The sequence below is a fragment of the Rhea pennata genome, chromosome 6 (genome assembly GCF_028389875.1).
Source record: "Rhea pennata isolate bPtePen1 chromosome 6, bPtePen1.pri, whole genome shotgun sequence".
NCBI classification, from domain to species: Eukaryota; Metazoa; Chordata; class Aves; order Rheiformes; family Rheidae; genus Rhea; species Rhea pennata.
Genome location: NC_084668.1, coordinates 23,041,542 through 23,061,010, shown reverse-complemented (window position 1 = coordinate 23,061,010; position 19,469 = coordinate 23,041,542). Strand labels below are relative to the sequence as shown.

General features: G+C 40.0%; 1 protein-coding gene across 1 annotated transcript in view; it reads right to left on the bottom strand.

Moving 5' to 3' along the window:
* Window positions 1-19,469, bottom strand: part of METAP1D (methionyl aminopeptidase type 1D, mitochondrial) — a 45,409-nt gene that overhangs the window by 15,189 nt on the left and 10,751 nt on the right. The window contains exons 2-3 of the mRNA XM_062578793.1: window positions 4,386-4,555; window positions 1,747-1,896 (exon numbers count right to left, since the gene is read on the bottom strand). Of these exons, the coding sequence (XP_062434777.1) occupies window positions 1,747-1,896; window positions 4,386-4,555 (320 nt within the window). The remainder of the gene's footprint in view (window positions 1-1,746; window positions 1,897-4,385; window positions 4,556-19,469) is intronic.

The window sequence follows — 19,469 nt, the reverse complement described above, 5'->3', positions numbered from 1 at the left end:
CCCAAGCATAGTGCCTCTGCTTCCGCGCATTAAAACACCACCGCTGCTGCGCCGGCGGTCATTACTGCCGCCGCGCACGGCACAGGCGAGCGCCCTTTGGAGCGCTGCGGGCAAGCCCCGTTCAGGCGGCAACGGGGACCGGTGCCGGCACGGGGCTCCTGGGCTGAAACAAGAACGCCGAGCTCGCCCTAGGGGAACAGGCTGGAAGGGCTTGGACCGTTTAGGCTGACACCGTTTAGGGTGCGAGGAGTGGACAGCCTCAAGGAAAGGCAGGAAGCTGTTCAAATTGAAGAGCAGTGTTGGCACAAGAACAAACGGGTATAAACTGAACAGACGCAGGTTTAGGTTGGAAATTAGAAGATGCTCCCTGTTGACGAGAGAAGGCTTTGGGAGAGCCTGCCAGAGCTGCGCTGGCCAAATATTCATGAGCGTACAAGGCAGCTCACCACGTTTCTGAAAACGAGCTCTGGGCAGTGGACTCAGCGAGGCAAGCGCAAGCGCCTGCTGCCTCTCCTGCCTGCAGGCTCATGTTTCTGCTCGTGTACTTCTTACCTAAGACTAGCTCCTTCTCTAAAGCTTTAGCTATGTGCACGTAGCAGCTCTGATGTTTCATTTGGCCCATGCTACGAACACCATAGTCTATCCTCTGCTGCATACATATGCATGATAACAACAAAGAGTGATAGGGAAAACTGCTCTCGTGCAACATCCACACGTGCTCTGGGTCCAGGCCCTGCTCCTTCAACGTCCCTGATCCTACAAGTATGCGTCCTTAGCTTTACATGAGTAAGTAGGTTTTAGTGCACTGGGAATTAATTACATGTGAAAAAGTCACACATTCATGAACATTTGTAAGATTAAAGCCTCAGGCAGTTTTGCCACTGGCCACCCCAATTCCAGATTTAAACCTCTGGGAGATGATAACTGAAGGAAAAAAGCAGAGCAAACCAATAATTTTTCCCCTTTTAAGGCAATGGCGTCGACCCACAGTTCCCATCTATCTCTGCATCTCATAGCTATTCAACCCATTTTACCCTATTCAGTATGCTATTACACAAAATATCAGGGCAAGGCTAAAAAAAAAGCATTCCCTCATCCGCAAAAACACATAGCAGGCTCCTCCCAGTACCTTTTTACTTGGGAGGCACCCCTAAAAGCATACTGCAGAGGAGTTATTGGAAACCATGAGGCTTTCTTGTCAGTGCACTCTGAAAAATTGTACGGAATTTGGCAGCTGTTTTTTTCAACAGCGATTCTCAACCTTGCTGTGTGCCAGACCACGTGAGACACCGGCAGGAGCAGCAGGATGGACGGCAAGGGAAGAAGCAGCTCAGCCCTTTGGATTTACAGACACACAGAACTGAAAAGCAGAAAGCTTGAGGAAGATCTACCATGAAAACATGTGTCATGGGCCTTAAAAGAAACTCATGGGATTTGGCACAATTCAAACAGAGAGAGAGACTATAGATGGAGAGAGATTGCACCTGAACCAGCAACCAACTGGAATTAAGTATTTCATGGGTCTAAAATACAGACATGATTAAACAAGCTTCTTATGGACCGAAACAAAAGTCATTAAATACCTCTGTTTTCATATCTAACTTAAAAGAAAGTTGGGTGCACATTAAAGGAAAGTTAAAAAAACCAAACAAACAAAAAACCCCCAAAAAACAGGACCTCCCCCCCACAAACTACTGAAAGCATAAGAGACATCCAAGCTGCGTTTGGGACTTATGTAATTGTTACCTTCAAGCCCTTTCCAGCCAGAAGCAGGATACGACGGGCCAACTGACAAGCTTGACGAAGCCCTTGAATCTGATCTTCATTCTTAATTTCTATGTCGTCTCCCCAGTCTGGTACAATGCCTGTCGTCACATAGTCTGGCTTCTTTATGTGCTTGGAGAAAAAGGATTGAAAATGAAGATCAGAAAACGGAGCATGACAATGGGATCATTTTCTCAGATACTGCCTCCTGCTTCATGGCAGCTTGCCCTTTCTGTCCTGCTGTCGACCTTCCTAAGCCATCAGGGCAAACCCTCAAGGCTGCCTCAGTATTTCTTCCACTGCCCTTTTGAACTTAACATTGCCTGTTACTACTGACTTACAGAGTCTGTTAACCTTCCAGGACTGAAATCCCAGATACTGCGGCAGACTTTCAGCACAAATAGTTTTAAGCTTTAAAACTCTGAGAGCAAGACTTAACAACTCCTCATTTTCTTCTGCAAAGATTGGCAAATTTTGTACAAAAGTTATCTGAACACTTTAGCTGGAAGAACAAACATATAGAATTAGGCTCAGAATTAAAACTGATGAAACAGTTTTTTGATCAGACAAAACTCCTATTAGTTTCCATGCAATTGTTTTTTGATTACGAATCTCAGGATTTAACTTACTTTAACTCAGAATGTTTACTTACTAACCTAGTTCACATGCTGCAACTATATTTGCCCACTTGCAATACCACGCAAGAGTTTCCCAATTTACTGTGCCAAGGGAAGTGTGATAAACTTTTTTTTCCCCTATAAAAAGTTCTCAGTCTTCAAAAATAGGTAAAATTCCATTCCTGTTTTATTTATTTATTTATTTATTTATTAATCTGCAATAACTGAATGCTAAGTGTCCAACAGAAAGGTTCTTTGCAAGGATTCTGGGCTCTTTCGCTAGCCACAGGGAAGAGTCACTGCAGCCATCCTCGTGGCTCCATTGACCACTGGGAGACTTTTGCCACCAACTTCACAGGCGACAGGAGCGAGTTGGCTGGGCAGAACAAAGTGGCCACTTAGGCTGGACACAACAAGCCCATACAACGGCGCACTGTAGGAGTGACGACGAGCAGTGGTGTAACCAATTAACTCCGGAGGGTCATTAGATAGGAAGACTATTGTTACTCCTGCTGGTATTTCATCACTTCTACTAACATAAAAAAGTGTAATCGTATTTTTGGTGAACTCACATCACCAGAATTTAATTTCATTCAGAATAATGGCACAGCAACCCAAACAGGATCCCGCTGCAAAAATAAAATAAAATAAAACAAAACACATATTTACTGGGTTGCCAACTCCATAAACTGCAGCATCCTCATTCTTCCTTGGAGGGTACTTATCTAGCAACTGCTGAGATCTGACCCTGCTGACTTGTAAGAGCTGCTGAAGCAGAAGTGCAAAGCAGTAGACATACAAATGTCTATGTGCACAGTTTCACACCAAAATCTTGAAAAAAGTCATTTAATTTTAATACTATTTCTGCCATACTCTGTATAAAATAATATCCTGGTCCTCAAGGTTTCAGAGCTGAAAATATGACTGATTTCAGACAGTCTGAGGATTGTAATCTGTGAAGATTACTTTTCAGTATGACAATTTATTTCTTCATCTTTATCCCCAAAGAAGCATCTAAATATAGAAAGATAAGTTTGTAAGTTTTAAAATTTTAAAACCTTTAAAAACGGGTAACGGACTTAATCCTATGATTGCCTTGCACTTCATGCTTCCGGTTCCTTAGGTGAAAGAGTCTTACATCCAACATCCTTCTCTGCTCTCCTACTTAACAACTTCTTAGTATTTCTGGTCCATGAAGATACTCTATATTTTGCATAAGAAATCTATAATACCATGAAAAGTAAAATAAAAAATAAGTACTAATATACATCCTGAAAAGCCCTATTTAAAAAAGATATTTAGGGGATTTTCTAGCTAAAGGAGAGACACTAAACAGTTAACCTGTAATTAAAGCAAAAAATGGAAAACAGAACACCTGATAAAATCATCCAGAAAAGGACTTATTTGGCTCAAAAGTAAATATAAATAAAAATATACATTGCCAGAGGAAAGCTGTAACTTAGGGCCAGTAAAGGTTGGTTTAGAACGTGTGCTGGGGGTTCAGGGGAGCTGCCAGCGGGTATTATAGATTCTCAACCTGAATCAGACGTAACCAATCAACAAAACCTTTGGCAAGCTATAAACATTTCAGAATTAACTTGCTAAAGATTTATGCAGAAAAGGACTCAGATGATCATGAATGACTCCTGATAACTTTTGCTAGAGCTGTCTATACTTGTCCAAAAGGAGAACCTGGACACAAAGTGTGAAGTGCTGACAGAGGATTATAATATTCTGTATTTATAGTACTGCAACTTAACAAGCCCCAGTTTTCAATGCCCCAATGGCTAGAAACATCACTCTGTTTAAACGTGGTAGGAGCTAAACACCTCTCTCGCCAGCGCTCCTATTTCAAACACCAAACCAAGCAACGTCCAAATACCAACCCCATCTCAGGACAGCGAGCCAGGCTCCCAGCCGCTGGACAAGGAGCATATGGCACCACTCGGGCAGGCAACCTCCCTATTGACTGGAAAACGGATCAGGTAATAGAAATGGCAGTACCTTAGGAACTGGGTGAGCTGGAGAAACTGTAGCTGGCCAAACTATACTGTAAGCAGCGTTTCTTTGTCCCTGAGAAAAGAAGCGTCTTCTCTGCTGGTTGCTTGCCTCTCTGTGCAAGTAGGTAAGTCTGCATGGTGAAGGAAAAATCCTGTGGCAGCCACTTGCAGAACCTGTTAATAGATAGGTTAAAAATGGTTAAAAGACTTTTACTAGCACATTACAAACTGGGAAATACACAGAAAGAAAGGCATCGTGTAAAACAAGCCATAGAATGCCCAGGGAAGCTCAAGAAGTTATATAAATCTCACCACTAAAGCGAATATTAACACTGAGAAGCAACGAGAATAAAAAACTCCCAAAGCTTTATAGACCTATTACAAAGCTTGATAAACTTTATAGACCTATTTCGACCTATTTCTGTTCAATACATTAAAAGTTTTGTGGGTAAATTCCCCAAATCTCACAACAAGAGTTGATGCTCTACCCGGGCCCCATTTGTAGCAATCTGGCTATAAGTCGTATGGTTCAAGGGCGGAAGAAACAGTAAATAAGGGAAAATCGCCAGATACTATGAGAGAAAAAATGATTTGGCATTGATATTTTGGATAACATTTTCTTCTACGTATCTGCAGAATTGGTCACACATTTGAGCAGAGTCAAGTTAATTCAGCTCTGGTCTCCTGCAGTAGGACACAAAGAATGGGGTTCAATTCATTATAACCTCCCGCCTATCAGGGAACATAACAAATTTCAAGAAACATTTTTAATCTTGCCCAAAGGCAAGTGAAAGGATTCATATTTGTAATAGATGTGGAATATTTAAATTATATTTCCATTTAATTCCCACGGAAACTTGGAATAACATAGTTTATTGGATTATTTACTACCAAAACGTAGCTGCTGTGCAATGGTACCTTTTGTAGGAAAAAAGGGCATTCAGGTATGTATGTCAAAAAAGCAATAGAAACAAAATAATGCATCACACGAAACAACATCACCACCAAAACAGAGAGATATACCATGTTCATAAGGATTATTTATGCTGCTCAATTAAACAATAATTAAAGATAGTGAACACTTTCATTACTTAAAAATTCTATAATCTAAATAGAGGTTTGTTTTGAAATACAATGGAACAAATTTCATGTAACAGTTATGCTGCTTTTGAAAAATATCATAGGTATTCAAATACAAGAGCAATCTTTCGTGGCAAATAACCAATATAAATAATTATTCTTTAGTTAAAAGAAACTGTTTTGATTTAAGTAGAGCTAAGTAAACGTTTTTAAATCATAGAAAATAAGAAATTTGCCTACTGCATGCTTTTCACTGACACAAATAAAAATCTCTATACAAATTATTTTATTTTAGGAAAATTCTTTCTTCCATATCTCGTAGGCTTTTATTTTATTGGCCCTTCCGTTCTTTTGGATGTATTCATTGCGTCCAGATGCAGAAAATATCCTTGCGTGTGTGCGCCTGGCTTCAGAGGCAGCCCTCTTACAGCTCTCCAGGATACGCAGGAGATTTGAGCTCTGCATCTTTTTTCGGAGCACTGAAATGCAGGAGGAACGAAGCTGTAGAATGAGGTTTGCCTCCGAAGCCTTCGTGCTCATCTCTCCGCTGGCTGAGCGGCGCCGAAGTTAATAGCCGTACCTGAACTTGGGTGGCACCTGAAAGGTCGCACAGAGCTTTGCTTACCGCAGGCAGGTTTCTACTGCCGGTTCAAACCGTTTACAAGCGAAGAGCTGGAGAGGGAGGCCCGGCTCTCGGGATGAGGTGGGCACGGGAACGGCAGCGGCCACCCTCGGAGCGGGAAGCAGGAATCTCCGTGGTGGGGGAGCTGCCCGGCTCCGAGCCGCTGGCCCGTGCGCTCCTGTGTTAATTATCATTTAATCATCAATTATTTTCCTTGGGTCTCCTATGCAAGGAAAACTTCTCGTCCAAATTGGAACAAAAAATCTAGCAAGTGCACAAGTCAACGCTCCGACCACAGAGCTCCGAGCGCTCCTGCCCGCGGTAAATCAGTTCACACTCCTGGGTGCATGTCTGTCAACCCTCTCCTGCTCAGAAGGGATACTGGGTTATTTGAAACATTTTTTTTACCTCTATTCCCCCAAAAGATACAGCGCAAGTGTTGTCACAAGATAATGTGATAATGAGGTACTGTAGTCTGTTGTTATCCTGCTAACTACTCATTATAAACCCGACACACACAAAAAGGATCTACTACTTGAACAGGTGAAACGCGACAACCAAACAAACATCACCATAGTATAGTATGACTCCTAAAATAATTCGTGAGAATTATAAACATAGGATAACTAACCCTTCATTTGGGATATAAAAAATTGCAAGAGAAAACATCCTCCTTCAAAGCAAAAATAAAATAGCATTAAAATATAATGAAGTTATTGTTTTATAATGGAAATCTGGGCTCCATGCACACACTTCCTTCCTTAAGAAAGCCTTCTTAATGTCTCCATATCTTCTTTTATTTTTAAGCTCTCATATTCACAGCTAATTTGATATAGCAACATCATCAATCACCAGAGACAGGAACAACTGGCTGTATGCTGCAAGTCTTGGCCAGATCCTCCCTCCTCCCCATCCCTTACACCTCCCCACGCTTTTGTCAGAGTCCTATCTATTTCTGCAATGCTGGACCTCAGGCACATCTTTTATATGAAGCTTCCTGGCCCCTAAATGTGTTTATTAACTGCTGTAAAATATTTCATAAATGCAGGGTTTATGTCTCTTCCAGTGGATACGACATCCGTCAGGGAGAGCTCCGAGGCTGAAACCGGCAGCGCTGTAATGCCCAGAGCATCACAGGGAGGACGCAAAGTTGACCATTTACAGGTTTCTTTTCTCCCCCAGCAATAAAGCTGTCATTTGCCATCAATACCAGAATATTTATTATCAGCTGCAATATTGAGAATTATTATCAGTGTTTCAGAAGTCACATCAGCACCTACTATGTCCTGAGCACAAAAAACTGCAGACAACTGCTGCCCTGACTCCACACTGCGCAATGTGTGCGTGCGCATGTGTTGCTGGAGCTGCTGGATTCCTCAGCATAGCTTCTATACTTAATTTGTATTAATAATATAAATATGCACTACGAGCTTTTGTGAATTACCAGATTAATTTATCTTTTATGGAAATTACATTTTCTTTTCTTTAATCGAATCAGCCAAAGGGGCTGAACACAGAATTCAAGTATGATGATGGGTGGGAGCATTTTAAGTGACTGATTTTGCAGCACAATGTGCCCTATATTTATTAGCCTTTTACTCTAGGTCTATTTTAATTGTTATCTGTTCATGCATGCTACACTATATAATGAAAAGCTCCCATTTCACTTACTGAGTCGGGAATTTTTTTATGTGTATCTCTATTAATGACCCTTAATTAAATTGATTTTAGTAATTTAAATGTGATTTTCCCCTGGTCAAGAAGTATTTTTAAAGGGAGATGCTGGAAATGAACTCTCACACAAGCGCTTCCCTAACGCTTCCTACTTTAACAGTTACAGAAATCTATCAGCTACTTTTCCAATGAGGTATGGAGTAGCAATGCAAAAAAACTGTTCATGCACATGATTCATCAACTGTGATTGTTAGCAATTCAACTTTTGGTATTTATTTATGAAAGGCTTCAAATTACCAATCAATTAGCAAAGTATTACCAAAGGATAAACTTCATTATCGTTCTAACTTACAATAAATACAAGGCTACAGGTTAAAAGAGTCAAGAAATAAAGTCATCATATTTTAAAATAATTTAGTCACTCATAGTATCTACAGAAGCGTAACAATGAAATTATTTAGGATTGCCAGAAGTAACATTCAACTGATTTAGAGGTAAAATCAACTTGTTCTCGATATTCATTCATATTCATATATGAACAATTAGCAACCTCAAAAGCAGTGTTCAAATAGCCCACTTCTAAATATGTGATTTAAATGGCTTCTTAACTGAACAAAAAACTGACAGTGTTTTTTTTTTTAGTATACACACATTTGAGTAAAATACTCAAGATCTTTAATTTGGCTTGTCAGGTCGTTTAAAGTTATTAAATAATTTTGCTGCTTGTGCAAACTTTCATTTTTTGAAACTTCAGAGCAATACGGTTTAAAGTGAGGTATCAAAAATCGCCACCGGTAATAATATATGCAATCCAACTAGCTCAACTAAGTAAAAACATACAGCTTGTTACTGTTAATTACCAAATGTTCCCATTTGTCAATCTGAAATAATGGTTGTGGTTTGATAGAGCTTTAGTTGTAATTGTAACTGTTTAACAAAACACTGACTTTGTAATGCCCGTGTTGCAAAGGTACATGTAAACTTTAAAAATAGAATGGGAAATATTAAAGCTTCTTTCCAACTCTGGGTAAGCTGTGTAATGGTGGAGCAGCTCACATTTCACAAGCAATAACCTGTGCATTTGCTAAAAAAAAAAAAGAACAACATAGGGAAATGCCTGGGGCAGAAGTTGAAACTGATTGGGCAAAGTAGCAGGACAAGAGCCCTTGCAATTAAACAAAAGCAAATTCATTCTATTGACAGATGTTGGTTACATCAAAGCCCCCAAAAACTTTTTTCTTTTTCTTTTATTCCCCCCCCTTTTTTTTTTTTTTTTAGCAACTATCACCTCTGCATTTTCTGTACATTAAGGATATAACATATCTTAATCAACATAACCCAACATGTAATAATTTCTAAATTTGGTAAAAGTATATTGTAACGAGGCCTTAACGACAGGCTTCTCTAAACAAGAGTGTATTCACATGGTCATGTCTGCGTACCCGTGCTGGTCACGCCATCACCAGCCCCTTACTTCCAGGGGTTAACTGCTCTGGCAGCCAAATAAAATACAGAGAGCGCTGTGTAATTATGGAGACAGTCAAAGGGCAGACTCTATTTTGAAATCTATTTGCACAGACAAGGTCTTCCAATTTCGCTTACAGGAAACAAGCTGGTAAAGGGGCTCTCCTCCTCTCCAGATGCTTTCCACACTTCTTTCCCACATCAGGAAACTGGGGACACGGACACCACGCAGCCCTGTTTCCTGCATTACAGGACTATGTCATTACAGAGAGAAGAGTAAACCCATGCTCGTGAGAAATATTTCCTCCTAATTGCCCATATTAGGGAAAAGCAAGACCCACAAGGACTACTGAAAATGTGACTAGAAGCAATTTGTAAACAGGACACAGCCACAGCTGTCACGATGGTACTGGGAAGGAGAAAACAGAAATGAAAGGGTAAAAACACTCTGGTCTTAACCTCATGATTGGGGAAATGAAATATTCATTGGTATAGATGTGACTTCAGTTACAACAGCAGCACATTGGTGAAAATCTCTGCAACAACGTGCTTATGATTGTACCCTGATAAACCCTAATAAAGACCAGGATATTACAAACATTATATTCAAATTGGCATTATTTTATTTAATCATTGAAATTGAAAATAATGACAAAAGTCATCTATTTACTTAAAAAAGTATTAATAGGAATTCCTGTTCTCATTACCCTCATGAAGAGGGCCAACAAAGCTAAGTCCAATAACCACGAAAGTCAACGGCCAAACGTCACCAGCTCTAGCAGAGCCGAACCAGCCCCTCTGCTGACACCACTGGGATTCTTCAGCAACACGAAGAAAGCTGAATTTGGCCCTCAGGACCAGTTATGCTCCCTGCTAATTAAAATTTTGCACTTTCTTCATGGAGAACAAAAGCAAGCAATTTGCTTGCTGTATGCTAATGTAAGCAAATATTTTAATAGGGTGCAAATTTGTAAACTATTTAGAAGTACATTTGTGCCTGGCTGTGCTTATTATTACTTACTGCAGACCTGCACACTCAAACGATGAATCACTGTTTTCTGCAATAATGCAGGTCTTCTAATACATTATTCAATCAAACTTAGGGCCAACAAAATAGCTGTTCTGCAAGTTGGTAAACTGGGGAACCACAGAGAATCAGCAGCTCTCCTATGTACAGGAAGGATGACAGCCTAAGGGTACTTCATCCCAATAATAACAACATTCAAGTAATAGTGCCCAGGTCACGACAAGCCGTGACCCTCCCCATAGCTCCTGCAGGAAGTTGGCTTGGTGCCACCTTTTATCAGCAGCATTTGACAGTGCAACTTTAACAAACAAAGAGAAAAGGAAAATTTAATTTCATATCCTTAAAAAAAATCCTTCATCTGATTCCCTCAGCAGCTGTGTGCATATACATATGTACAGAAAATATATATGTGCATATACATATATATGTACAGAAAATCCCACCAAGCCAGTATAAAAAACAAATGCATAGACTGAGTATCATTAAGCAGCACTTTGCCATTATATTTCAGAATTTAAACAATACTGAATACAATCTAACTCTATCTAAATTACATTAATGTACATACCAAAGGAAATTAATTTTCTATTGCATAAAATGTGACTAGGCTATACATACTTAACTTTGAAAACAGGGCATTTACCCTTCCTGCAACATACTCATAAGGCTCTTTGCAAAATACTTGCTCTTTGCTTTTTGAGATGACTGGAAGATTTAAGGTTATGCATTCTGATTATGCTCCAAGAAAATAATGTAGTCAACCCTAGCGTTATTTCTACTAAATTTCCTCTCTTCAATAAAGTAATACAAACACAAAACGTAAGTAAAGTGCTGCCTAAAGCAGTATCGCAGCAAAATGAAACGAGTCAGATACAAAACCTGGACAAAGCAATACTAAGAGTTTCACACACCGTTACTATCAGGGGAATTTAGGCTCCAAATCACAGCATCTGGCAAATTTCAACTGCTATGACTGGCAAAACCCCCACTCTTCTTATGTTACTACATTCATATATTGAGTAGGTTAATTCATCTTAGGTAGAATAAATTAGGAGAAACACATATTTGTTCAGGTTTGCACGTTTAAATACACCTTTCAAACACGTTGCACCTATCTTAAGGTTTTTAAAAACATCAGAGTGATTACTTTAGCTTGAAAGATCAGTCATTATATTCATTATTTTGATGTTGTGGGGAAGTAACTATTGTTGGAACAAGTTACTCACTTAAAAAAAAATCCAGTTGTTTCAGATTAAAATAATAAGCAATTCAAATAGTCCTTATACACATACACACACAGCAAAATCTTGTTGTTAATATGCACCCACCCACAGCTTTAACATTCATTGAATCCTACTGGGATAAAATCCTTTCAGGTGCCCTATGAAACAACTGTTTTTCAGCTGGCATGTTTATGTCCTGCATACATGCCTGCTACAGTATTAAATGTTACTGGCAGTGTGTTAAAAATAAATCCTACTTTAACATCTTAAATTTCCATCTTAAATGGAAAAAAGCATGTCTGAATCACCACAAAAATGCTTTACGCAGAAACCCTTCAGAAGCTAAAGCTATGAGCAAGGTTGCTAAAATAAGAGTAATCTTTACAGGGAAAAATTAGGAATGCTTTAAACATTGTATCAGTATTTTCTCTGTAACTTGAGATACAGGAAGGGAATTGATATCAGCAGTCTTTCCCCCTTTCCCCCCCAAATATATGACCCATTGCAATAATTCTTTTCCGTACACCTGCAGCCACAACTTTAAGGATACAAGAAGATTCCCGAATGACAAGCCAGGCTTATCTCAAAATGAAAAAAGTATATATTGTTAGCAATCCTGGAATGAACATTTTAATGAAATACTTACACATTGCTACTCATTTGGAAAAAAAATGACAGCGAGCAGCAAAGTTTCTTGCCTTGTCCCAAATTGTATTAATTACTCGTAAGATCTTGTTTTATAAAAAGCGGCTACAAGCACAGGAAAACACAAGTTACATATTAGGACGATGAGCTTTTTACTGAGAAAACACGCAAGTGTCCTTTGCTGGAGGAAGGTTGGGCCATTCCACCTATAAACTGGACTTCCAAATACACGAGCAGAGAGATGCAAGAGTTTACAGATGTTTCTGCTAAACTGTGCTGGTGGTGGTTGTGGAAACAAGCTTTGACTTTTTTCAAGAAGATGCTCTGCACGAGGAAGCTGTTCCAATCAAGAGCTTGCTGCAGATAACTTATTTTTATTTTTATACCTGCCAGTCATTAGACTGTGTTATTAATGCATAAACGTGGATGCTTACTTATAAACGTGTGACATTTGGGTCACTGAATGAATTATAATGACTGGATTACAGATCTAATTTGGAGGAATATGGTATAATAGTTGGGAGGCTTTTTTTTTTTTTTTTTTTTTTTTTTTTTTTTTTTTTAAGTATCTTTCGCTTATCTTCTTGCTTAACTTTTACAAAGATCTCTTTCTTATCATGAAAGTCCCTGTTTATCAAACAGGGACGCAGGAAAAACCTGTTTGCATTTTCAGAAGAACCAACATACATCACTTACGACAAAAAAAACAAGCACTCCGTAAGAAATGCTCAATCACTGTCACTCATACACATTAAAATATATATAAACCAAAGCATGCGGTGGGAACTATATGAGATTCAAACTGAACACAGAATTACAACTATAACAACCAAAAAACAAATAATTACAAGTGACTCACAGGCCTATTTACACATCTCACAAAACTGCTGGAAAGGTAGGTAACCATAGAAACCTGACAGCCTAAATTCACTATTTTAAAATTTGTATCTAGTTCAACATGCTGAAAGTGATGTTTCTAGTTGATGAAATTTATATCTTTAAAGGCTTCAGTTTTTACTTTGATACTCAAATAAATGTTTAAAATGATTTAGTTTCTCAATTACTAATAATTTGCCTTTAAGATTTGATTTTATTCAAGTAAAGATTACAGTTTGCTCCTTGTAGTATAAAATGTCAATACATTTAAATCCTGCAAATTAATATTGCTAACATGTCTTTACTGACTGAAATTAGATAATGATACAAAACAAACACTCCTGAACTCAATCCCTTATTAAGTGCTTTGCGTATGGACTTTCAGAAGCTACGCACTAGCAAAAAATATAAAAAAAGATGACTCAAATTAACTCTTACAGCTGAAGTGCTAACAGCCTTTCCAACTCAGCGTTCTTTTTTGCTGACGATTACCACTTGCACGGCTTAAAACGTAATGCCACGATTGCTGCTAAGGTCCTAGGTTTTACTTCATAGTCTAAATGAGCAAAATACTGCTTTTGCAGTTTGCTGATAGTTCGGCTGCACCGCTCGCCGGTATTTCATTATGCAGATGAGCAGCGGATGGCGGCTAACGCGATTTAAATGGGTCAGCAGTATTTTCCTATTCACATTCATCCTCCAGACGGCCGCGCTCGCGCACAGGCAGAGGCCCGGAAAACCACCCGCGGAAGTCGCGTTTGCGCGCTGGCCCTTCGGCCCGCAGCGGGGCGGCGGGCGCAGGCGCGGGGCGGCCGCCCTGCCCGGCGGGGGCCCCGGGCTGCTTCGCTGGTTCCTCGGGGGCTCTTTCGGTGGGGAAGCCAAGCTTTAGGAAGGAAAAGCAATGCTGATGTGCTGCCACCTGTGTGCACAGTCCCAGACTCCTCCTGAGATATGCAAACCAGCACGGCTTGGGCCCCGGCCACCGGCCTTCGTGGACAGCCCGCGCTGCGTCTTCTCTTCCAATTAATGGATGCAAACAAGTAGGAAGCAAACTTTAACTTCTTAAACTAACCTACAAACGGCAAGAGACAACGTTTCCAACTATTCAGCTCTCACAAGGCTTGGTTTCACTTGCAGCACTCACGGACAGCCCCTGGACAAGGGCTTCACCAGCATCTTCAACCCAGCGGCGTCGCGCCTCTGCAGAGGCGGCTGGGGCACGCGGGGCACTGCCTCGCTGGCTGATCTCTAGCAACGCAAACAGTAATCATCATCACCGTGAAAACTTCAGGTCCCGTCTCTGCTTGTAGGCACGCGAAGGACAGATCAGCGTTTCACTGGTGTGCCAACCTCCAGCACGTTGGTATCCGACATGCTTGTTTCCCTGGGTCCTGGCTCATGCGATCCTGCACAGCAGGATGGGTTAAGACTCCTGACATGCAACATTAATGGATTCCCCAGGCGCATCTTTGAGATTGGCTACAGCACCGTGGCTCCCTGTTGCACACATTTCAGTCCTGACACCAAGAACCAGCTGGGAGCCCTCCGTGAGAAGGACTTGGGGGCTTCTCCATTACCCAAGACCACGATCATCACCACAGCAACTGCTACGAAAGATTTCCTGGGGTAACTGCATGTAGGACCTGTCTTGCTGAAACCAAGACAATAAATCACAAGCAACAGCATCTGGTTAGTCACTAGAAAGCAGATCATGCAGTCCAATTGCACTTTAGTCAGTGCCTTTTATCTTCAAAATCTTGACCTCCCAGTCACTTCTCCTGATGAATACTTTAAGGATATTGCTGATCCACACAGAACTTCCTCACTGCATAAGATGCTTTAAGGATGGATATAAATCTTCATGGACAAGGCCCATCACAGCTACATATAAAATACATTTTTTAAAAAAATAGTGTACTTAGGTTCTAAACTATGGTCATCAGTCTATTCAAAGTCATTTTGTGCATTTTATCGTACTACTCCATCATCTGATTTTCTAAAATAGACCAAGCAAGCAAAGTGTCTTCTCACCAGATTAGGTCTCCAAGTCTTTTTTTCTAAACTGAAAAAGATTTGTGCTGCTGCTTCCAGCAGAGATAGCAAATCTATGAGACGCAACAGATGTTTTGCTTTGCGTGAGATGTAAATAGTCTAACTTGCCAGCTAACAAATATGGCAAGCGTTCCTTCCGAGCAGGCTGTGCTACCTTGTCTGCAAGGCAGGGCAGCAATCCCTGGGAAATCTTCAGTGGGGATATCCCAACTATGACTTTGCAAATTCAGCTCAGGACTTTTAGATCTTTAGTAAGATTTGTCATATATCCACCTTAACTCTCTTATTTTTTTTTCTTTTGGTACAGGTCTATCATTTCAATATACAGATTTCCAACATTGCCCACAGATGCAGTCAGATGGAAGTGGGCAGCAATCTGGGCCCACAGCTGGATTTTACAGTTTCTCTAACTGCCAGGAGTCAGCTGTTCGCAGTTGAGGAAAAGTTTCTGCTAAAACACTCACTTGCTGATTTATTTCTTTATCTGGAGCAGAAAGAAGTTATGGTTAGGCAGAAAGAGCTCCAGAGGCAGAACTGACAGAACAGACAAGATCTGTAAGACATTAACTGCATAAAAAGAACAATTTTGCAAAGACTTCCAATCCAAATTAATACATAAAAAGCATTTTTATTTCTAAGTTAAAATGCTCTGGTGTACATAACCTTAACAAAACTGGAAGAAAAGACTACATAGCCATCTCTGTATCATGCAAGACACAAGCACATATAGCATTGTGCGATGCTCAGCAGAGGCACTGGGGAAATAAATGAAATACAAGCTATTGGTAAAGCCACACATGTGGCAGGAAAACTCCTAGGTAGTGTAACTATACTATTAACAAAGCAGCTGGGACAGAGTTACACTAGCAAAACAACCCTTGGTGGAAAAACTTCATCTTTTTAAGGAAGTGATTAAAGCTTTTTTTTTTTTTTTAATCTTCAGAAGAACTCTTTGCAGGCCTTGAGCTTCTTCTGAACCAGCACAGGCTGCGTGAGCATTAACAAAGTTTTAAAACCTAGACAAGTCCCACTACCTTTATTTTTTTCTTTTAAAAACACAGAACATCTTTTTCCTTGAAGCCTCCATCATAAGCTGTGAGAAGAACATTAATATTCAGAATAACCAGAAACAGCTCTGACAGATGAGACCTGCCTAGCCACCTCACAGATGTTAATTCAGAAAACACATGATGTTAATGATGAATTTAAACACTGTCACCACTGACTGTTTCATCCATGATGCAGTAGTAAACTGCATTATTAGACCTACAGAAATCAATGTGGGCAACACCTCCCCTCGGTGTCGAAACAGTAGGTCTTTGCAAGATGACCTTCCATTTTTTCTAGTCCAAAAGGAGCTCAGCTCAACAAGCCTAGTGAGTTTAAAGGCACATTCCAGAACTATGAAGCCAAGCAGCACACATGCAGATCTGGAGTGGCTGCATCATCTATTATAAAAAGCATCTAATTTTCATGACTCGTGGAAGGAGTTTAGGTGCTTACTGTTGCTTTTCCATCCCCAACTTCACCCATGTCTATCAAAAAATGTAGGACTGAACAGCTGGATTCATGTGGGAAACAAACCCTTTATTTGCTATTTTCTTTCAATGCTATGCCATGAATGCTGAATTTCAAAATTCTAAAAAATACATGATGTGGAAGCTAGTTTAAGTTTATATACACCTAAGTATGAAACAGACAATCCGAGAAGCGTAACACATTCCTTCAGGGAACATCTGATATGCCAAAAGCATTAATGTACAGATTGAGATCATGTTCATTACTGCAATAGTCCTTCATGGTTCAAACTGAACTTGGTCTAAAATCTAAACATCACTTCAAACAGGTGTTTTAAGTATAAATATGAGAAAATAAACATCTTTAAAATGTGAAAGCTAGAGACTTTACACAGCTGGTAAAGTGGCTGGTTATTTCTCGTTTAAACTGGAAAGAGCACAGTATCACACTTTCAAAAACATCCCTGAAAGTTTTTCCTGGGCACTGTGCTATAGACCAAGTCTGCCAGAAGACCTCCGATGAGCTCTAAAGAGCTCTTTATTACCCTTTTCTAGAATTTCCATATAGCATAGCAGTTTATTGAACACTTGGTTTCCAACATTTTCTGCTTTCAGAAATCAAAAAGCAGTGGGAAAAACAACCACGGGTCTGGAAAAAGACAACGGCTCTAAATGGAGAGCTCCTCAGGAAATCGGGTATTCGACAAAATAAACAAACGAGCTTTCCATACGTTGTCTCTACGTCATAAAACACTTCCTGATTGTTTTCCATGTAATATGAACCATCTTAAAGGAATTTGAAGTGAATTTCAATTTTATCCTGTGCAGGATTTTCTTGCAAGTAGATACCATATGGATAAAACCCTTTGCTAAGGAACAGCTAAGTTTGTGCACATTGCCTTAAATGTTTTCTCTTATATCGTTTTAGAACATATTGAGCTAAGGCAAGAACTAAAACAAAATAAACCATTCTGACACTTCTCATCATAATAAACACAGCCACTTACTGTATTTTCCTGCTTGAATTATGTCCAAAAACCTGTAAGACTGCACACAGCAGAATACTAATTTTCATGCCCTCTCTCTCACATTTTAACCCTGCAAGTACTTAAAAGACATGCACTATTCTGGTAACACGAGACATCTTGCAAAGCGAAGGGGACCGTACTCACATAATTACGCACAAGTGTGAGTCTTTTTAAGATGGGCCATTTGTTTCTTGCAGATCTCTAATTTGATGTGGGAAGTCAAGATGAGGCCAAGAGAGGTATTTTATTATCCAAGCTGGACAGACTATCATGTCAATACATAATAAACAAGACAACTTCAAAACAATTTCAATTTATAATCTGAGGAAAATCTAGGAATTTGTAAGCCATATCTAAAGAATTTGTGAAAGATTTATTTTAAAAAAGCAAGTCTATTATCAATATGTTTCAGCCCTACACAGAAGGCCACAGCACCACTGGACAACGATTAGTAATATCAAAAAGCTCATAAAGCTTTAAGGTCTGTGCACGGAAAGGTCTGGTCCCAGGGTGACAAGCACCGCTGAGCAGAGCTGACGTAAAGGACGGAGTGTCAGGGACGAGGGCCAACAGCCATGGACAGGGCAGGGGCAAAAAAGTCACAGCAGTCAAGACAGAAGCCTAATAAGGCACTAAAGAAGGTTTTGGAAAATGTAAAAAGAGAGGGAAGACCTGAGTATCTGCAAACAAAAACCAAGACCATGCACACAGGGTAAGAGGGAGAATTGAGTGAGAAGACATCCATATTATACAATAACCTATTTTTAAGGGGTTTAAAACTGTTCCATTTTTAAAACCTTTTATAGCCTATGTTTTTGCCCTAGATAACACAGAAGACAAATGGTACGACTTGAACCGCTGAACACAAACTATGAGTGACTTTTCTTAAACGGAAACCAGAGCTTGATTTCATATGGTGCCTTTCATACTTAGCGTGTTACAAATTGCTCTAAATACTGGCAGGCAAACAGCCATTATGCACTCAAGAGCTCATACATAATAATACTTAGCATTTTTATAGTGCTTTTCATCTTCAAAGTGCTTTACAAACAACTCATTAATCTCAACCAATGCACCTGTGAGATAGATAAATATCTGTATTGTAGGTGGAGAAAAAGACAGAAGTTTCAATAGCTTATCCAAGGCTGTGCACCACCACCAGCCTCAAAAGTCTCAAAAATCTCCCAGCTCCTTAGTCTTACACCTAAGTGTCTGAACATAGTCCTGCATGTTCAGATCAGACCCTCCATCCACCCTCACAGCGCTGGGAGGACAGCTCTCTTCGAGCAGAGACCCCCAGCAGATTAGCAAGGTAATCAAAAAGAGACGTGCATACAAGTTCCCCAAGACCTTCCGTCTGCACCAGGACCATCAGCATAAAGACCTGAGGAGGTACAAAGTCCACGAGACGCCAAGAGGAGACTCAAGACAGAGATTCTCAAACACATTCACCACCAAACCTCGAGCGGATAAAGCTCACGGTGCTTTGCCCCTGCTCGTCTCCCCTCCTTCCCAAAACGGCACATTCTCCTGGGCACCAGAACTTGAGAAGTTAAGACAACCGAATCCTAAACTCTGCAGCTTCTGAGGACTTCCACAATATAAGAAAACAATTGCAGTTTAATTTTTCAAGCATTTGCCAATCAAAAATTTTGAATGAACTTTGTCCAGTAAAAACAGTAACTCCTTCCCTTACTGGTGTCTGGAAAAACATTGTTAATGGGATTATATCACATTGTTTTTTTTTCATATCAGATCTTTTTCTACCTGAAAGAAGTAACAGTACAGTAATTTTTTTTTTCCTGACCTCAAAATACCAGGAACATCAAACCTGGAGCAGACAAGAAGCCTGGAAGAGCTGAACAGCAGTACAATACAAG